Raw genomic sequence first — 13,345 nt, 5'->3', positions numbered from 1 at the left:
ATATAATAACGTTAAAGGTATACATGAGCAGTCATACAAAGTGCATTGTAGCCAATAAGTCTATTGTTGTATATAATAACGTTAAAGGTATACATGAGCAGTCATACAAAGTGCATTGTAGCCAATAAGTCTATTGTTGTATATAATAACGTTAAAGGTATACATGCGCAGTCATACAAAGTGTGTTGGTAATTTAAAATACGCAGTCTACCAATAACTAAATAGCCCCCCCCCCCCTTGGGAAGACGAAACGACACATAATTCTTTTGTGCAAATACAATACAGGATATAGCCCACTAAAAATCACAGAGTTCAGACAGACATGCCACAGTTGGAAAGATTCCAGGGGAGGAAAAGGTGTCCACTAGCACCTGACCCTCCAAGGTCACTCAAATACGACCTAAAAGCCGACCGAGAAGAAGAACAGGATTACAGGAATTAACCAAACTTTCACGAGGTTACATAATTGGATGATGGGAGGGTAGTCAAAGTCAACTAGAAATCACGAGGTCACTTGCAATACTACTGTCCATAGTGAATAGGGTGACAATTCAGTTCCGGCAACACTACTGTCCATAGTGAATAGGGTGACAATTCAGTTCCGGCAACACTACTGTCCATAGTGAATAGTATGACAATTCAGTTCCGGCAATACTACTGTCCATAGTGAATAGGGTGACAATTCAGTTCCGGCAATACTACTGTCCATAGTGAATAGGGTGACAATTTAGTTCCGGCAACACTACTGTCCATAGTGAATAGGGTGACAATTCAGTTCCGGTTATGCCGGAAAGAAACATTTTCTGCACAGCCCGGATGCTGAAAACCAAAAACCAATTGCTGTGAAGAGAAGCGTGGGGAATGACCCAGGTCAACGGCCGCTATTGTTGAAAGGCAGGTGCAAATATGACCAATATCACGAGGAATTACTTTCATGGCATAGGCTATAATGACAGAATAGCTAGACGGTAGCCATTCCAGGTAATGTCGACAGCAGTGAGCATCATTGATGTTATCATATTCTCCTGTCTTACGGAACACCAATTATTTTCGTGAAAGTCCAGAATCATACAACTAATGGACAGTAGATGCACCTGAGTCTGATGACCATCGTCGCCGGAACTTTTACTCAGCTCTTTACAAGCCACACCAAAATAGTGGTGTTCCGTTATGGTTTTTTTAGTGTTAATCGCAAAGCTACACGATGGGTTATATGCCTTGTGCCAACTACCAGTATCGAAACCTGAATTCTAGGGGTATGAGCCCTCAGATATACCACTGAGTTACTGGGGGATTTCCGTTATGGTATGGGAGTCATTTGTGTTACTGGATGATGATAGCTAGTGGCAAGTAAAGGGATGGTCACGACTGCTCGAAAATTGAATTTTCGAGCAGTGCCTTCTACTCATGTCTATACTAATGACTAGCATAGCAGAGAAGGCAGTTTTCTGACGCTAGATGGGGTTCCTGCACGGGACATATAACAACGTATTGGAAATATAGCACGAGCGGCTCATCTTCGATCGTTCTATATAAAAGCGTTCCAAAAAACCAATTTCCGAGGACATCCCCATCCAAGTTCTTCACCAGGGCGTGGTTCAACCTCACATTATCAGATTTTATAAATATGATATTTCTGCCTTAAATATTGGAAAAGGCAGATCAAAACACTAACTGGAATATTGTACTCTTTGTTTCATTTTGTTAATATTTAACAACAGCATTCTTTCTGGAATGGGCGTCTACTTACTTACTGGTAGACCAAATGTTCTGTGAAACAACTTCATAATACAGATAAATCACAGAAAACAAAAGGGTATTAAACAGAACTGTTGGATTAAGTTCAGGCTCAAACAGTTCTTTACAGGTTTCAGGGGCTGTGGGCTGGTTATCATAATCCAATTACTAATAATAAAAGAATATCGTTAGGCTTCAGTACATTCGTGGACATCAAAAACTAAGAGACTTGCTAATAATAAAAAGGTTTAACTCTTTCCATTGGAAGACTTTTAACCAACTACTCTGTACGTCATTAAGTCTAGTTACAAAACCAAGGACTGGTTTAACCAAAGACGAAGAATGATTTTACCTGACTCTCCACCAACATCGCCATATCCATAAACATGTCATGAAGCTCTTTGATACTTTTCTCCAGTTTGATGATGTCAGCATGTCTAGCCTCGATGTCCTCCAGAGTCTGTTTAGCTTTCTGGGTTTCAATGACTATCTGTCAGGAGCAAAATACGATATTATACGGAGTCTGTTTAATTCGCTGGGTTTCAATGACTATCTGTGAGAAACATATTACGAGATTATATAACGTCTGTTTAGTTTTCTGGGTTTTAGTCGCTATCTGCGAGGAACAAAATACGAGATTAACCAGAGTCTGTTTACTTTTCTGGGTTTTAGTCGCTATCTGTCAAAAACAAAATACGAGATTATACAGTCTGTTTAGTTTTCTGGGTTTCAATAACAATCTGTCATGATGAAAATACGAGATTATAAAGAGCCCGTTTTGTTCCCTCATTTCAGTTATTAGTTGTCAAGGTGTCATTGTTGCTTCATCACAAAGCTACGCAATGGACTATAAGCGTTCTGTCCGACGTGAGGAATCGAATCCCGAATTTTAGCATTGTAAGTTCGTAAACTTATCGCTGGCCTAAGAGAGGGACCGCTGTCGGGTCTAAAACTACGAAACTACCCGTGAACAAGAGTTGCAGTAAAACCTTTTTTCTTAAAAAAAATTTTTTCATCATGACTTCCTTGAGAAACAAGGAAGTATCATTACATGATCTTTAAAGTTTATTAAAACAGTTGACCGAGTTGGTCCAAAATTTAAAAGACTTTAATCACGTGGAATATGTATCGCTTGTTTTTTTCTTGCAAACCTGATTAAATAAATGTTAAAACATTTCTTTAAGTTTGAAGATTTTTATAATTTAAAATCTATTCTAACTTATGACGAGAAACAGATTACTTGGAATGATAAAAAAACCAATAAGTTATAAATTCTTCAAACCAAAAATAGTAGGAGCCATTGTAAGAAATTAGAGGGTAGGTATAACAAGGTAAACTCTATTAGAAGTAATACTGAAAATGATAAAAACAACCAATAAGTTTCAAAACTGTTTTTATAAATTCTTCAAACCAAAAATAGTAGGAGCCATTGTAAGAAATTAGAGGGTAGGTATAACAAGGTAAACTATATTAGAAGTAATACTGAAAATGATAAATTTACTAATTGATGACGAGAAACAGATTACCTGGAATGATAAAAAACCAATAAGTTTCAAAACTGTTTTATAAATTCTTCAAACCAAAAATAGTAGGAGCCATTGTAAGAAATTAGAGGGTAGGTATAACAAGGTAAACTATATTAGAAGTAATACTGAAAATGATAAATTTACTGATTTTTTTTTCTATTACCCATTTAGATAAAAAAAAAATCCCCCTCTTACCCCTTGTGTGAAGATTGCCGGGTTATCACTCTCTAGCATTTCTTCTAGTTCATCATCAGTAGTGGTTCGGCCAGCTGCAAAAACAAACAAACAATAATGTTTTTAATTATCGAAAAGAAAATCTTAATACTGTATTTGTTTCCTTATAATCGTTGTAGTCATTCACGACTCGACATTTAGTGGTTGAATTTGCAAAGTACTTAGCCAAAGGTGTAATTAACCGATACCGGTGAAATAAAACTACTACAACTAAAAGCTCATTCAATTATTATCATTTTACATTAATTTATTATCATGGAACACTAAGAACAGAGTAGAAAATTACATCAGTTCCAACGTTTACTTCAGCAGGAACATTAACTTAGTGGATGAAATAAAAGTGGTGACTGCCGTTAAGGGTGCTATAATCATTTGGAGTAAGAACATCATTCTCAGTGGAGTAAATGATATAGCCCACAGAGGGCCTCTAGTACCAGAAAATATTTAAGTTGTGTAACTTTTGAATTGCTTCTCTTCTTTCTCGAAAATATATGAACGTTATCGTTTTACGTTGACCATATTGCTATCATGGGCCACTAGTAGCAGAGAGGTAATCAAAGAACAACTCCTAACTTTTGTAATTGGTTTAGGTAAGGTCCGTGAGGGTTTGTTCATACCACATTACTTTTGTAATTGGTTTAGGTAAAGTCTGTTTATTCGTACAATACGTTAATGTAATCATCAGTGAGTTTTGACGACAAAAATTTATAGAATTGTTGTAAGTTTTGGAGGTTAGAATATTTTGGAATTATCCAAGAAAAATATTAATATACCACGATTTCCTAACTTTAACTACTTTTTTTAATGCGTTTTTTTCTTCTCTAAACACAGTTCTAGTACAACAGTGAAAACCAGTTATCGTAGGATAAACGTGTACTAAGGATTTACTTATTTCTAACTGTCGTTGAATACGGTCCTTGCATCTTTCCCTGTAATTGGTTTGCGTCTTATTGTAGTGTGTCATAATCTCGACAAACTTTCTGGAAAGTGTGGTATGCTGGAAGAAGAAGAAGGAATTACTTCATCATTTATATTTTATAAAATAATCAAAGCTTTGAAAATTGTGTATGATTAATAAAAAAGAAACAGCGGTGATGTGAAGCAAACCTGGGTCCGTTTCTTTAATCTGATATAGAAATGTACTGTTTACGAGAACTGGTGATATTTTACAACAACCACATGCCAACATTTAATTAATATTAGATATCAATCACATTTATATACATAATCAAACACTCTTATTTTCTCACCCAGGAACAGAATGGTATTGTTGACCTTTCTCTAACTCCTAATTCAAAATATCAAATTATAATTCATTGTAGAAGTAATAAACATCACTGCTGATCTGGATTCTACCAATTTACACAGTACTGCTGTTGAGATATTTTTTCTGAAACTACGAAAAATTCTTCTTATTATTATTTACTTAATTAGTGGGGATCTTTCTGACAATGATCAAAGAAGAGGAAACAACCTTTTTTTTTTTTTACTGAGTGATATTCAAATATCAAGACGTAAAAATTTCAGAGAATTGTTAAATTTTATACTTAGTGAAATGTAATACTCGTATCATTACGAACATTACCATTACTAGAGGGCGTGATAAAAAAAACCTTGGATAAAAAAATATATATATTGATTAACAAACTTAAACCAGAGCTGAAGAAGATGGGTTCAACAGCTACATTCTAAGTGATTACCTTGGTAAGTTAAACTAAAGAATTACTGTTTATAAAACCTAATTTTTTCTTGTCTCAGTTTTTCAGTTACCTGAGTTTTTCGTATTCTCAGATCAGCCTGAGAGCTGGTGCTTGTCTGTTCATCTTGTTCTATGTGATGTTCCATCACTGAAAAGGAAAATATGATTATTTCATCGACATTTGAGTTTGTTTTAAATTAAGTCACAGGTCAAGAAATACAGCAGATCGCTTTAGTAAGTTATCCAATAAGTGGACTTATTGTGTTTGAACTTCGTGGGACAGTTTATTAATCAAATCAACGAGACAAATATATTGTTGGAATCCGATTAAGAGCATGTAAAAAGAATACTTACAGTTATTCAGGCCAAGTCTGACTACACACTGAGATAAAACAGTCAAAACCAGAACACCCCCTCCCTCCAAGATTACATGTCCAAATACTTTTGTTTTTGTCATAGAAGTGTATTCACATAATGAAATTTATTTCTTATTTATAACACCTGTCATCAACAGAATAACAGTTTATTTATTTGCTGTTAAGTGCAAAGGTACACAATGAGCCATCTGGGCTCTGTCCATCGCGGGGATCGAACCCTGATTTTATATGTTATAAGCCCTAGTACTAATCGCTGAGCCATCAGGGAGCAGTGGAATAACGGGAAGTTAGTTTAATACCAATATAATATTATGTAAAATATTTAAAACTTGACCCAAGAGATTAATTAATAATCTTGTTCCATATCTGTGAAGTTTGAAGGGTTATTAGCTGTGACGTAGCCATGTCCAAAAATATGATATAAATTTGATTAATACGTTTACATATTTTAACATTTATAATACAACATTATTGGAAACTAAAAACCATATTTGCTGTTGTTTGTTTTGAACAAAGCTACGTTGGGCTATCTGCTGTGTCCACCGCGAGAAATCGAACCCCAGCTTTTAGCGATGTAAGTCCGTAAACAGCTGTCCCACCCACCAGGGGACAAAATCATAATTTTTTTTTTAAGTTTGCTCGTAAACTATTAAGGAGACACAAGTTCCCAACATCAACAGAGTAAGAAAATTCACATTTAGGATCTCTAAGATAATGGTTCCAAACTTGGGGAGTGTCCCCCCCTTGGGGTTGCAACAAACACGACAAGGAATCACTCGCCAGGCTTGTACTTGAAGCACTAAAACGGCAATTCCAATGAAACAGGTATATTCACCCGAACACTGTATTTTATATACAGTAGATACGGGGGGGGGGGCAAATTGTTTATTATGTGCATAAGGGGGACTTCAGACAAAAACGGTCGTGAACCACAGCTCTAAGAAGCCGCGACCAACATCTTCTAGATTTAAATATCCATGAAGTTAATTCCTTTAGAACACGCCAGAGTAATGACCAAAATATATTACCACATATATATATAATACCTAGAACTTAACAAGTTTCACAACAGTCAAGTTATTCCATCATTCACGCTTCATAAAAAAAAGAACAACATTCAGCCACAACCGTTAGGAAGTTGCAAGGTCACAACCCAATATCTGTTTAAACAATGTAAACAGCTTTCATTCCGAAGAACACTTTTGTAAAACAATTTTTTTTTAGCTTGGTGAAAAATAACACTGTAATAACTATTGCTAAACTCAAATTTTTCTGAGCTGGGATTTACCACCAGTAGACTACACGATCGATTGGTAAAGTGATGAAAAAGGGAACTTACTTTTTAACTTGGTTCGAGCCTTGTTGGCCATTTTCTTGATGTCAGCCATTAAATCTTCCAGCTCCTGCTTCACTTCTTTAAAAAAATATAAGGTTTTATCACAAGTTTGTTTTTTTAACAGATTGGTTCCATTTCTCCTGACACATAAACCGTATAAAGTGAGAATACTCTTTTCAAAAGAACTGACTTTTTATTACTGCTATAATATACACGACACTCTTAAATGAACGTTATACATTCTCTAGAGATTATTCAACGTTACGACAGTTAATAATATTATTTGATTCACGTACATTATCTGAAGAGAGAGCGAAATAAAAACATTAAAAGTTGTCATCGCTTCTGTTGTGAAATAAACATTATTTACATATACGGTTGTAACCGTTAAAACCTGTGTACTTGAGAATGATCGAATCAGTGTTCGAAACGTCGTGCCTGTTCTACAAAATAATCTTCATTATTGTAAAAGCTATACCTTGCAATAAAATAATACTTAATCAGTAAGTAAACTCAAAACGAAACTATTAATGTAGTAGTTTCCCATCTCCTCCCTAACAAGTAGACTGTCAAAAAGGGCACATACTTATATAAACAAATTGTAGAAAAGGACCGCAAGACGTGGAACAATATTGGAAAAAGATGAAACACGCGTTTATAACAAAAATTTATTTTATTTGCTACGTTTCGGACGCATGCCCTTCTAAGCCCGAAGAGGGGCATACGCGCGAAACGTAGCAAATAAAAGAAGTTTTTGTAATAGACGCGTGTTTTAACTATTTCTTGTGTTCTTATATATAAACAATCCCTGATAATCAGTAATAGTACATAATAATATGTTTTACTAATATTTGTTGATTATTCAATAATTACAGAAGTAAAGATTCTGTAAAAACCAAATGTGCATATATTAACTAGATTTAAAAATTCATAAATTACTACTTCTTCCTCGTTTAGATATGTTAAATAATGACTATTACCCGTTTAAGTAAACACACCTCTGGTTGTGACTATTACCCGTTTAAGTAAACACACCTCTGATTGTGACTATCACCCGTTTAAGTAAACACACCTCTGGTTGTGACTATTACCCGTTTAAGTAAACACACCTCTGGTTGTGACTATTACCTGTTTAAGTAAACACACCTCTGATTGTGACTATTACCTGTTTAAGTAAACACACCACTGGTTGTGACCATTACCTGTCTAAGTAAACACACCACTGGTTGTGACTATTACCTGTCTAAGTAAACACACCTCTGATTGTGACCATTACCTGTCTAAGTAAACACACCTCTGATTGTGACTATTACCCGTTTAAGTAAACACACCTCTGATTGTGACCATTACCCGTCTAAGTAAACACACCTCTGATTGTGACCATTACCTGTCTAAGTAAACACACCTCTGATTGTGACCATTACTTGTCTAAGTAAACACACCTCTGATTGTGACCATTACTTGTCTAAGTAAACACACCTCTGGTTGTGACTATTACCTGTTTAAGTAAACACATCTCTGGTTGTGACTATTACCTGTTTAAGTAAACACACCTCTGATTGTGACTATTACCTGTTTAAGCAAACACACCTCTGGTTGTAACCATTACCTGTCTAATTAAACACACCTCTGGTTGTGACCATAACCCGTCTAAGTAAACACACCTCTGGTTGTGACCATTACCTGTCTAAGTAAACACATCTCTGGGTGTGACCATTACCTGTCTAATTAAACACACCTCTGATTGTGAATATTACCTGTCTAATTAAACACACCTCTGGTTGTAACCATTACCTGTCTAATTAAACACACCTTATGACTATTATCTGTCTAATTAAACGCATTTCTGGTTAGAACCTGTAAAACAGATCATGTTTTATCACACGGATGGAAATAATTTAAACATCTTTAATGTATTTCGACGAGCGCTTGGAAAACTTGTGTACACTTACAACAATAGAAATTTAGATTCCACGAATACTAATCAAGAAACTGATTCAAACATTTTCAACAACCATTCCATCTTTTTTTTAATGCAATACTTCTAACAACCAAACAAAACACAGAGATTAATACGCAAATAGCACATTGTCATGATATAAAATACTGTTTGGTTTAAATATTTGTGATTAATTTATATTTGTGAGTGAATATTTTATTCTCTTTAAGTTTTGTTATAATAAGAGTTAAAAGCAGACGATTGTAGAAGGTTTTGTTAATAACTAATTGGTGTCGAGAATATAGAAAGTGGCCAGATGACTATGTAATAAAGATATAAATAGCGTGAGACGAGCGGGAAGCAGCAGACAAACAACAACAGACAAATAATAGCAAAAGAGAATATAGCTGTGTGAAGTTAAGTACCGTAGATGTGATAAGCCTAACGACTGACATAGGCCTAACGTTTAATATGTTAGAATGAAACTGACAGTATAAAAAAAAAGATATGAAGGATAATTTTGTTCCGTCAAAGCGTGGTTCTAAAGTAATTGAATCAGCGTGGGTACACTTTGACAAAAGGAACAGAGAATCTTCAGAAGAAAGAAGACCAAACGAATTACGGTAACTTGCGCTACAACTGTAAGTGAATCACACACAGAATACTAGTACGATAGTAATATACAGAAGATAGTTCGATTTGTCAACTGAAATTCTAAAGTAATTGAACAGGCCTAAGTGGACTTAGTGTTTATGATATGCCTGTAATCTCTATAGTGTGAAGACTTTGTTGTACATACATTTAACTTGTTCCGAATATATTTATATTATTTGAAAACTTTGAAAGTAAAGTGTATGCTGTTTATTCATCGTTGAATTTATCGCTAACAAGTCACAGACACCTACTGTAGAAAAATCCTAAGTCCAACAACAACATAGTATATATTTATACTATTAAGAAATATAAGTAAAAGTCATTTATTTCGACAATTGTCAAAAAAAGAAGAACTTATATATATATATATATAATATAATATATTTTTTTTAAAATCTGACACACATATCTTACTATCCCGTAGCGAATATTTCCTATGTACAAACGTTTTCAAAGTTTTGATTTGAAACATTCAAAATCCGGTTGAGGTCATGGCAGCCTGAGTTGTTACTTTCTCCAGACTGTCCAGTCAAAAGACTTACCCGGTTTTCCAGGTGATAGCTCTATTGTATCATATTCTCCATAGCGACTGTCAGGGCCGGCGACAGATTAAATAGCGCCCTAGACAGGAATTAATGCTACGTCCCCACCTATATTGGAGCCCACGAGAATTGGCGTATTAAGCAACCGTCCACGTTGCTACGCCCTTACTCATACTGGAGCCCACGAGAATTGGCGTATTAAGTAACCGTCCACGTTGCTACGCCCTTACTCATACTGGAGCCCACGAGAATTGGCGTATTAAGCAACCGTCCACGTTGCTACGCCCTTACTCATACTGGAGCCCCCGAGAAGTTGATGTCTTAGAAAACTGTTCATGTTGCTGTGCTCCTACTTACACTGCCCCCATCCCCAAGAATTAGGCGCCCTAGGCAACTACCTATGTTACTACGCTTCTATTCACACTGGAGTCCCCGAGTATTTGGCGCCCTAGGGAGTCGCTTGCATCGCAGACTGTCACATAGTATAGAGACACGTGCGTATTTCAGATTGGTTAGCTACAAGGAAAGATGTATTGTGAATGCCGTTTTGGCGCTTTCGAATCAGATTTGTTGCAACCTTTGACAACCAAGAAATGCTGTAAATGTCTTATCTTTGTTTCACTACGTTCTCCAGTCTGTTGATCGTGTGCCCCAGTGTCCATTTTTGTCCCTTTTGTCTCGTACACAATAGTCCATCATTATTTCGATCAGCTATTCTTCTGGTTTCGTATGATACAACGTATTTTATTTTATTTAGCCTTCAAAGCCGTGTTTTATCTCTTTCGCTTCACCTGTAAAAAAAAACAGAAAACAACAACACCTGTTCATCCACATACTAGAGCCACGAACTTCTAGTTCTTGCCCGTGTGTTAGGTACAACCCAGAGATTAGCACAAGCATAAATCTTTATTGATTAGTTAACGTAAGAAGATCTAGTGAACTGTTTGGTCATCCTGCAATTCCTTTAATGCTCTTGTTTTTGGCTTCGAGACTGAGGCACGAGATGCGTGCTTACTAGTGTGAAATTATAAAGCGAAAAACGCCCGCCGATTTGACAACGTACACGTACAATGCATACGGTTTTATTGTGACGCAAATTAAGACATAGTAACGACTGTTTAAATGTGTTTAATGTGTATATAGATAATACGTAATAATAACAACTTATATTGGCATCCTAAAACTTTCCAATTATGGAAAAATCTTACTAATATTTATGATCACTTTTAACAAAATAACGCTTTTCTTATGAGGTTCTCAAACGTTTTCATCGGCGGACAACTTCAGTGGGGGATAAAAACACCCCCCGCGAACCACCTACCGGTCTTACCCCACTCGCTTTCGCTTGTTTTTGTGGGAAAAACAAGCATTAAAATTTAACCTATCAGTTCACACTAGTTTCTATACAATTTGAAGCTAGAAAAGTATTGCACCAACTGAAGAGGGTTTCTGGCCTGTTCTTTCGTATGGTCTCGAACGTGGCGTTGTGCGTCAGTGATCTGCATTTTGGACCAGCCCTCAGACCACCTGGAGGACCCTCGCGCACCACAGCGGTAAGTCTTCGGATTTACAACGCTAAAATCAGGGTTTCGATCCCCCTCGGTGGCCACAGCAGATAGCCTAATGTGGCTTTGCTATAAGAAAACACACACACACGTATGGTCTCGAACGTAACGTTGCACGTCAGTAACCTGCATTTTGGACCAGCCTTCAGACCACCTGGAGGACCCTCGTGCACCACAAGTGTTTCGTGAACCGCAGTTTGAGAAACGCTGTCTTAAAGCTCGTAAGATTTCTAATACTCACATCAAAATCAGACACTCAATCACGTGGTGACTACAGATGTAAAACGAACTATAAGAAAATTTGGTAGTATTGATTTTTGATAAGATTTATGGATTTGAAGAGATCAAACAGCCTACTACAGTTCTATTTACACTTTGTTTTACCTGTGTGTGGAGATTTAACACTAATGGTATAAAGAACAGTATCATTGGTATGGGGCTGTTGTTGAACACGGATGGTGAACATGTTGTCATATCACATTCCACCGAGAGAAAAAAAAAATGCTGTTCAAAAATTACACTATTACTAAAATATGAAAAATATACACAACGTTAAATAGTTTCGCTATGCCCTATTTCCAATAGATCTTATCAATTGTGCAACTGTTTAACGTTCAATATATTTTACATTACTAGATATTTTCTCAACAGTAAATAGAACCAAAATTAAGAGTAACAAATACTTTTAACTATAGCTTTTCAAATTCATACGCCATGCTGTGTTTGGTTTTGGTTTGCATTTTGTGCAAAGCTACACGAAGCTATCTGCGCTAGCCGTCCCTAATTTAGCAGTGAAAGACTAGAGGGAAGGCAGCTAGTCATCACAACCCACTGCCAACTCTTGGGTAACTCTTTTACCAACGAATAGTGGGATTGACCATCGCATTATAACGCCCCCATGGCTGAAAGGGCGATCATGTTTGGTGTGACGGGGATTCGAACCCGCGACCCGCAGATTGCGAGTCGAGCGCCCTAACCACCTGGCCATGCCGGGCCGCCCACAATGTCAACGAACGTTTACTTTACCGCCACACATCGAAAAAACAACAACAAAAAACGCAAAGCCTAAATAAACTTTGGTAAAATGTTTTTTGTTTTGTTTTTGTAGGTAAGCACAAAGATGCACAACGAGCTATCTGTGCTGTGCCACCACGGGTATCAAAATGTCCTTTTTAGCGTTATAAGCCTTCATACTTACCGCTGAGTCACGGGGGGGGGGGCTTTGGTAAAATGGAAAATCACGATTTATCATGTTCCTGTGACTAACATTTTAACAAGTGTGAACTTTTTTGTTGTTATTTTATTCCCGGATATGATATTACTGAGATTAGGATTTTTGTTATGTGTCTGTTGTGTTGACGCATACAATTCAAGCAATATGAATTCTTTTCATTTAAGTCTTGGAGGTAAAGCTTAATTTCACTCCCTGCTTCTTCTAGTGGAAACCGGTGAACTCTTTGGTTTCTGTAGATGAGTTTAGTGTCTGAATGACTAATATGAAGCAAGAAGCGAGTGAGTCAACGATTACCAGTATTTTTAAAGCTGCACAATTTTTCTATATTCGCCGTGTAAACCACGGGATCGAACCAAGACTTTTTAATGTTATAAGCCATTAAGCTACCACTTAACCAGTGAGGGTCATTTCCAGAATTTTCTTAATTTTTCCTATCTTATTCTTATTTTTCCTAGGGCTATCTTTAACGAAATTATTTTTTTATAATATATCTGTTTTCGCG

General features: G+C 36.3%; 1 protein-coding gene across 1 annotated transcript in view; it reads right to left on the bottom strand.

Annotated features, from left to right (window-relative positions):
- LOC106475605 (syntaxin-1A-like) overlaps positions 1-7,081 on the bottom strand; it is a gene marked incomplete at its 5' end in the record, with an annotated part of 20,092 nt that extends 13,011 nt beyond the window's left edge. The window contains 5 exons of the mRNA XM_022379673.1: positions 2,090-2,227; positions 3,459-3,532; positions 4,386-4,494; positions 5,268-5,344; positions 6,913-7,081. Of these exons, the coding sequence (XP_022235381.1) occupies positions 2,090-2,227; positions 3,459-3,532; positions 4,386-4,494; positions 5,268-5,344; positions 6,913-7,081 (567 nt within the window). The remainder of the gene's footprint in view (positions 1-2,089; positions 2,228-3,458; positions 3,533-4,385; positions 4,495-5,267; positions 5,345-6,912) is intronic.
- Between the last annotated feature and the right edge of the window lie 6,264 nt (positions 7,082-13,345).

The sequence above is a fragment of the Limulus polyphemus genome, unplaced genomic scaffold (genome assembly GCF_000517525.1).
Source record: "Limulus polyphemus unplaced genomic scaffold, Limulus_polyphemus-2.1.2 Scaffold8863, whole genome shotgun sequence".
Classification (NCBI taxonomy): Eukaryota; Metazoa; Arthropoda; class Merostomata; order Xiphosura; family Limulidae; genus Limulus; species Limulus polyphemus.
Note: the sequence above shows the minus strand (reverse complement) of the source record. Positions and strands in the feature narration are given on the sequence as shown.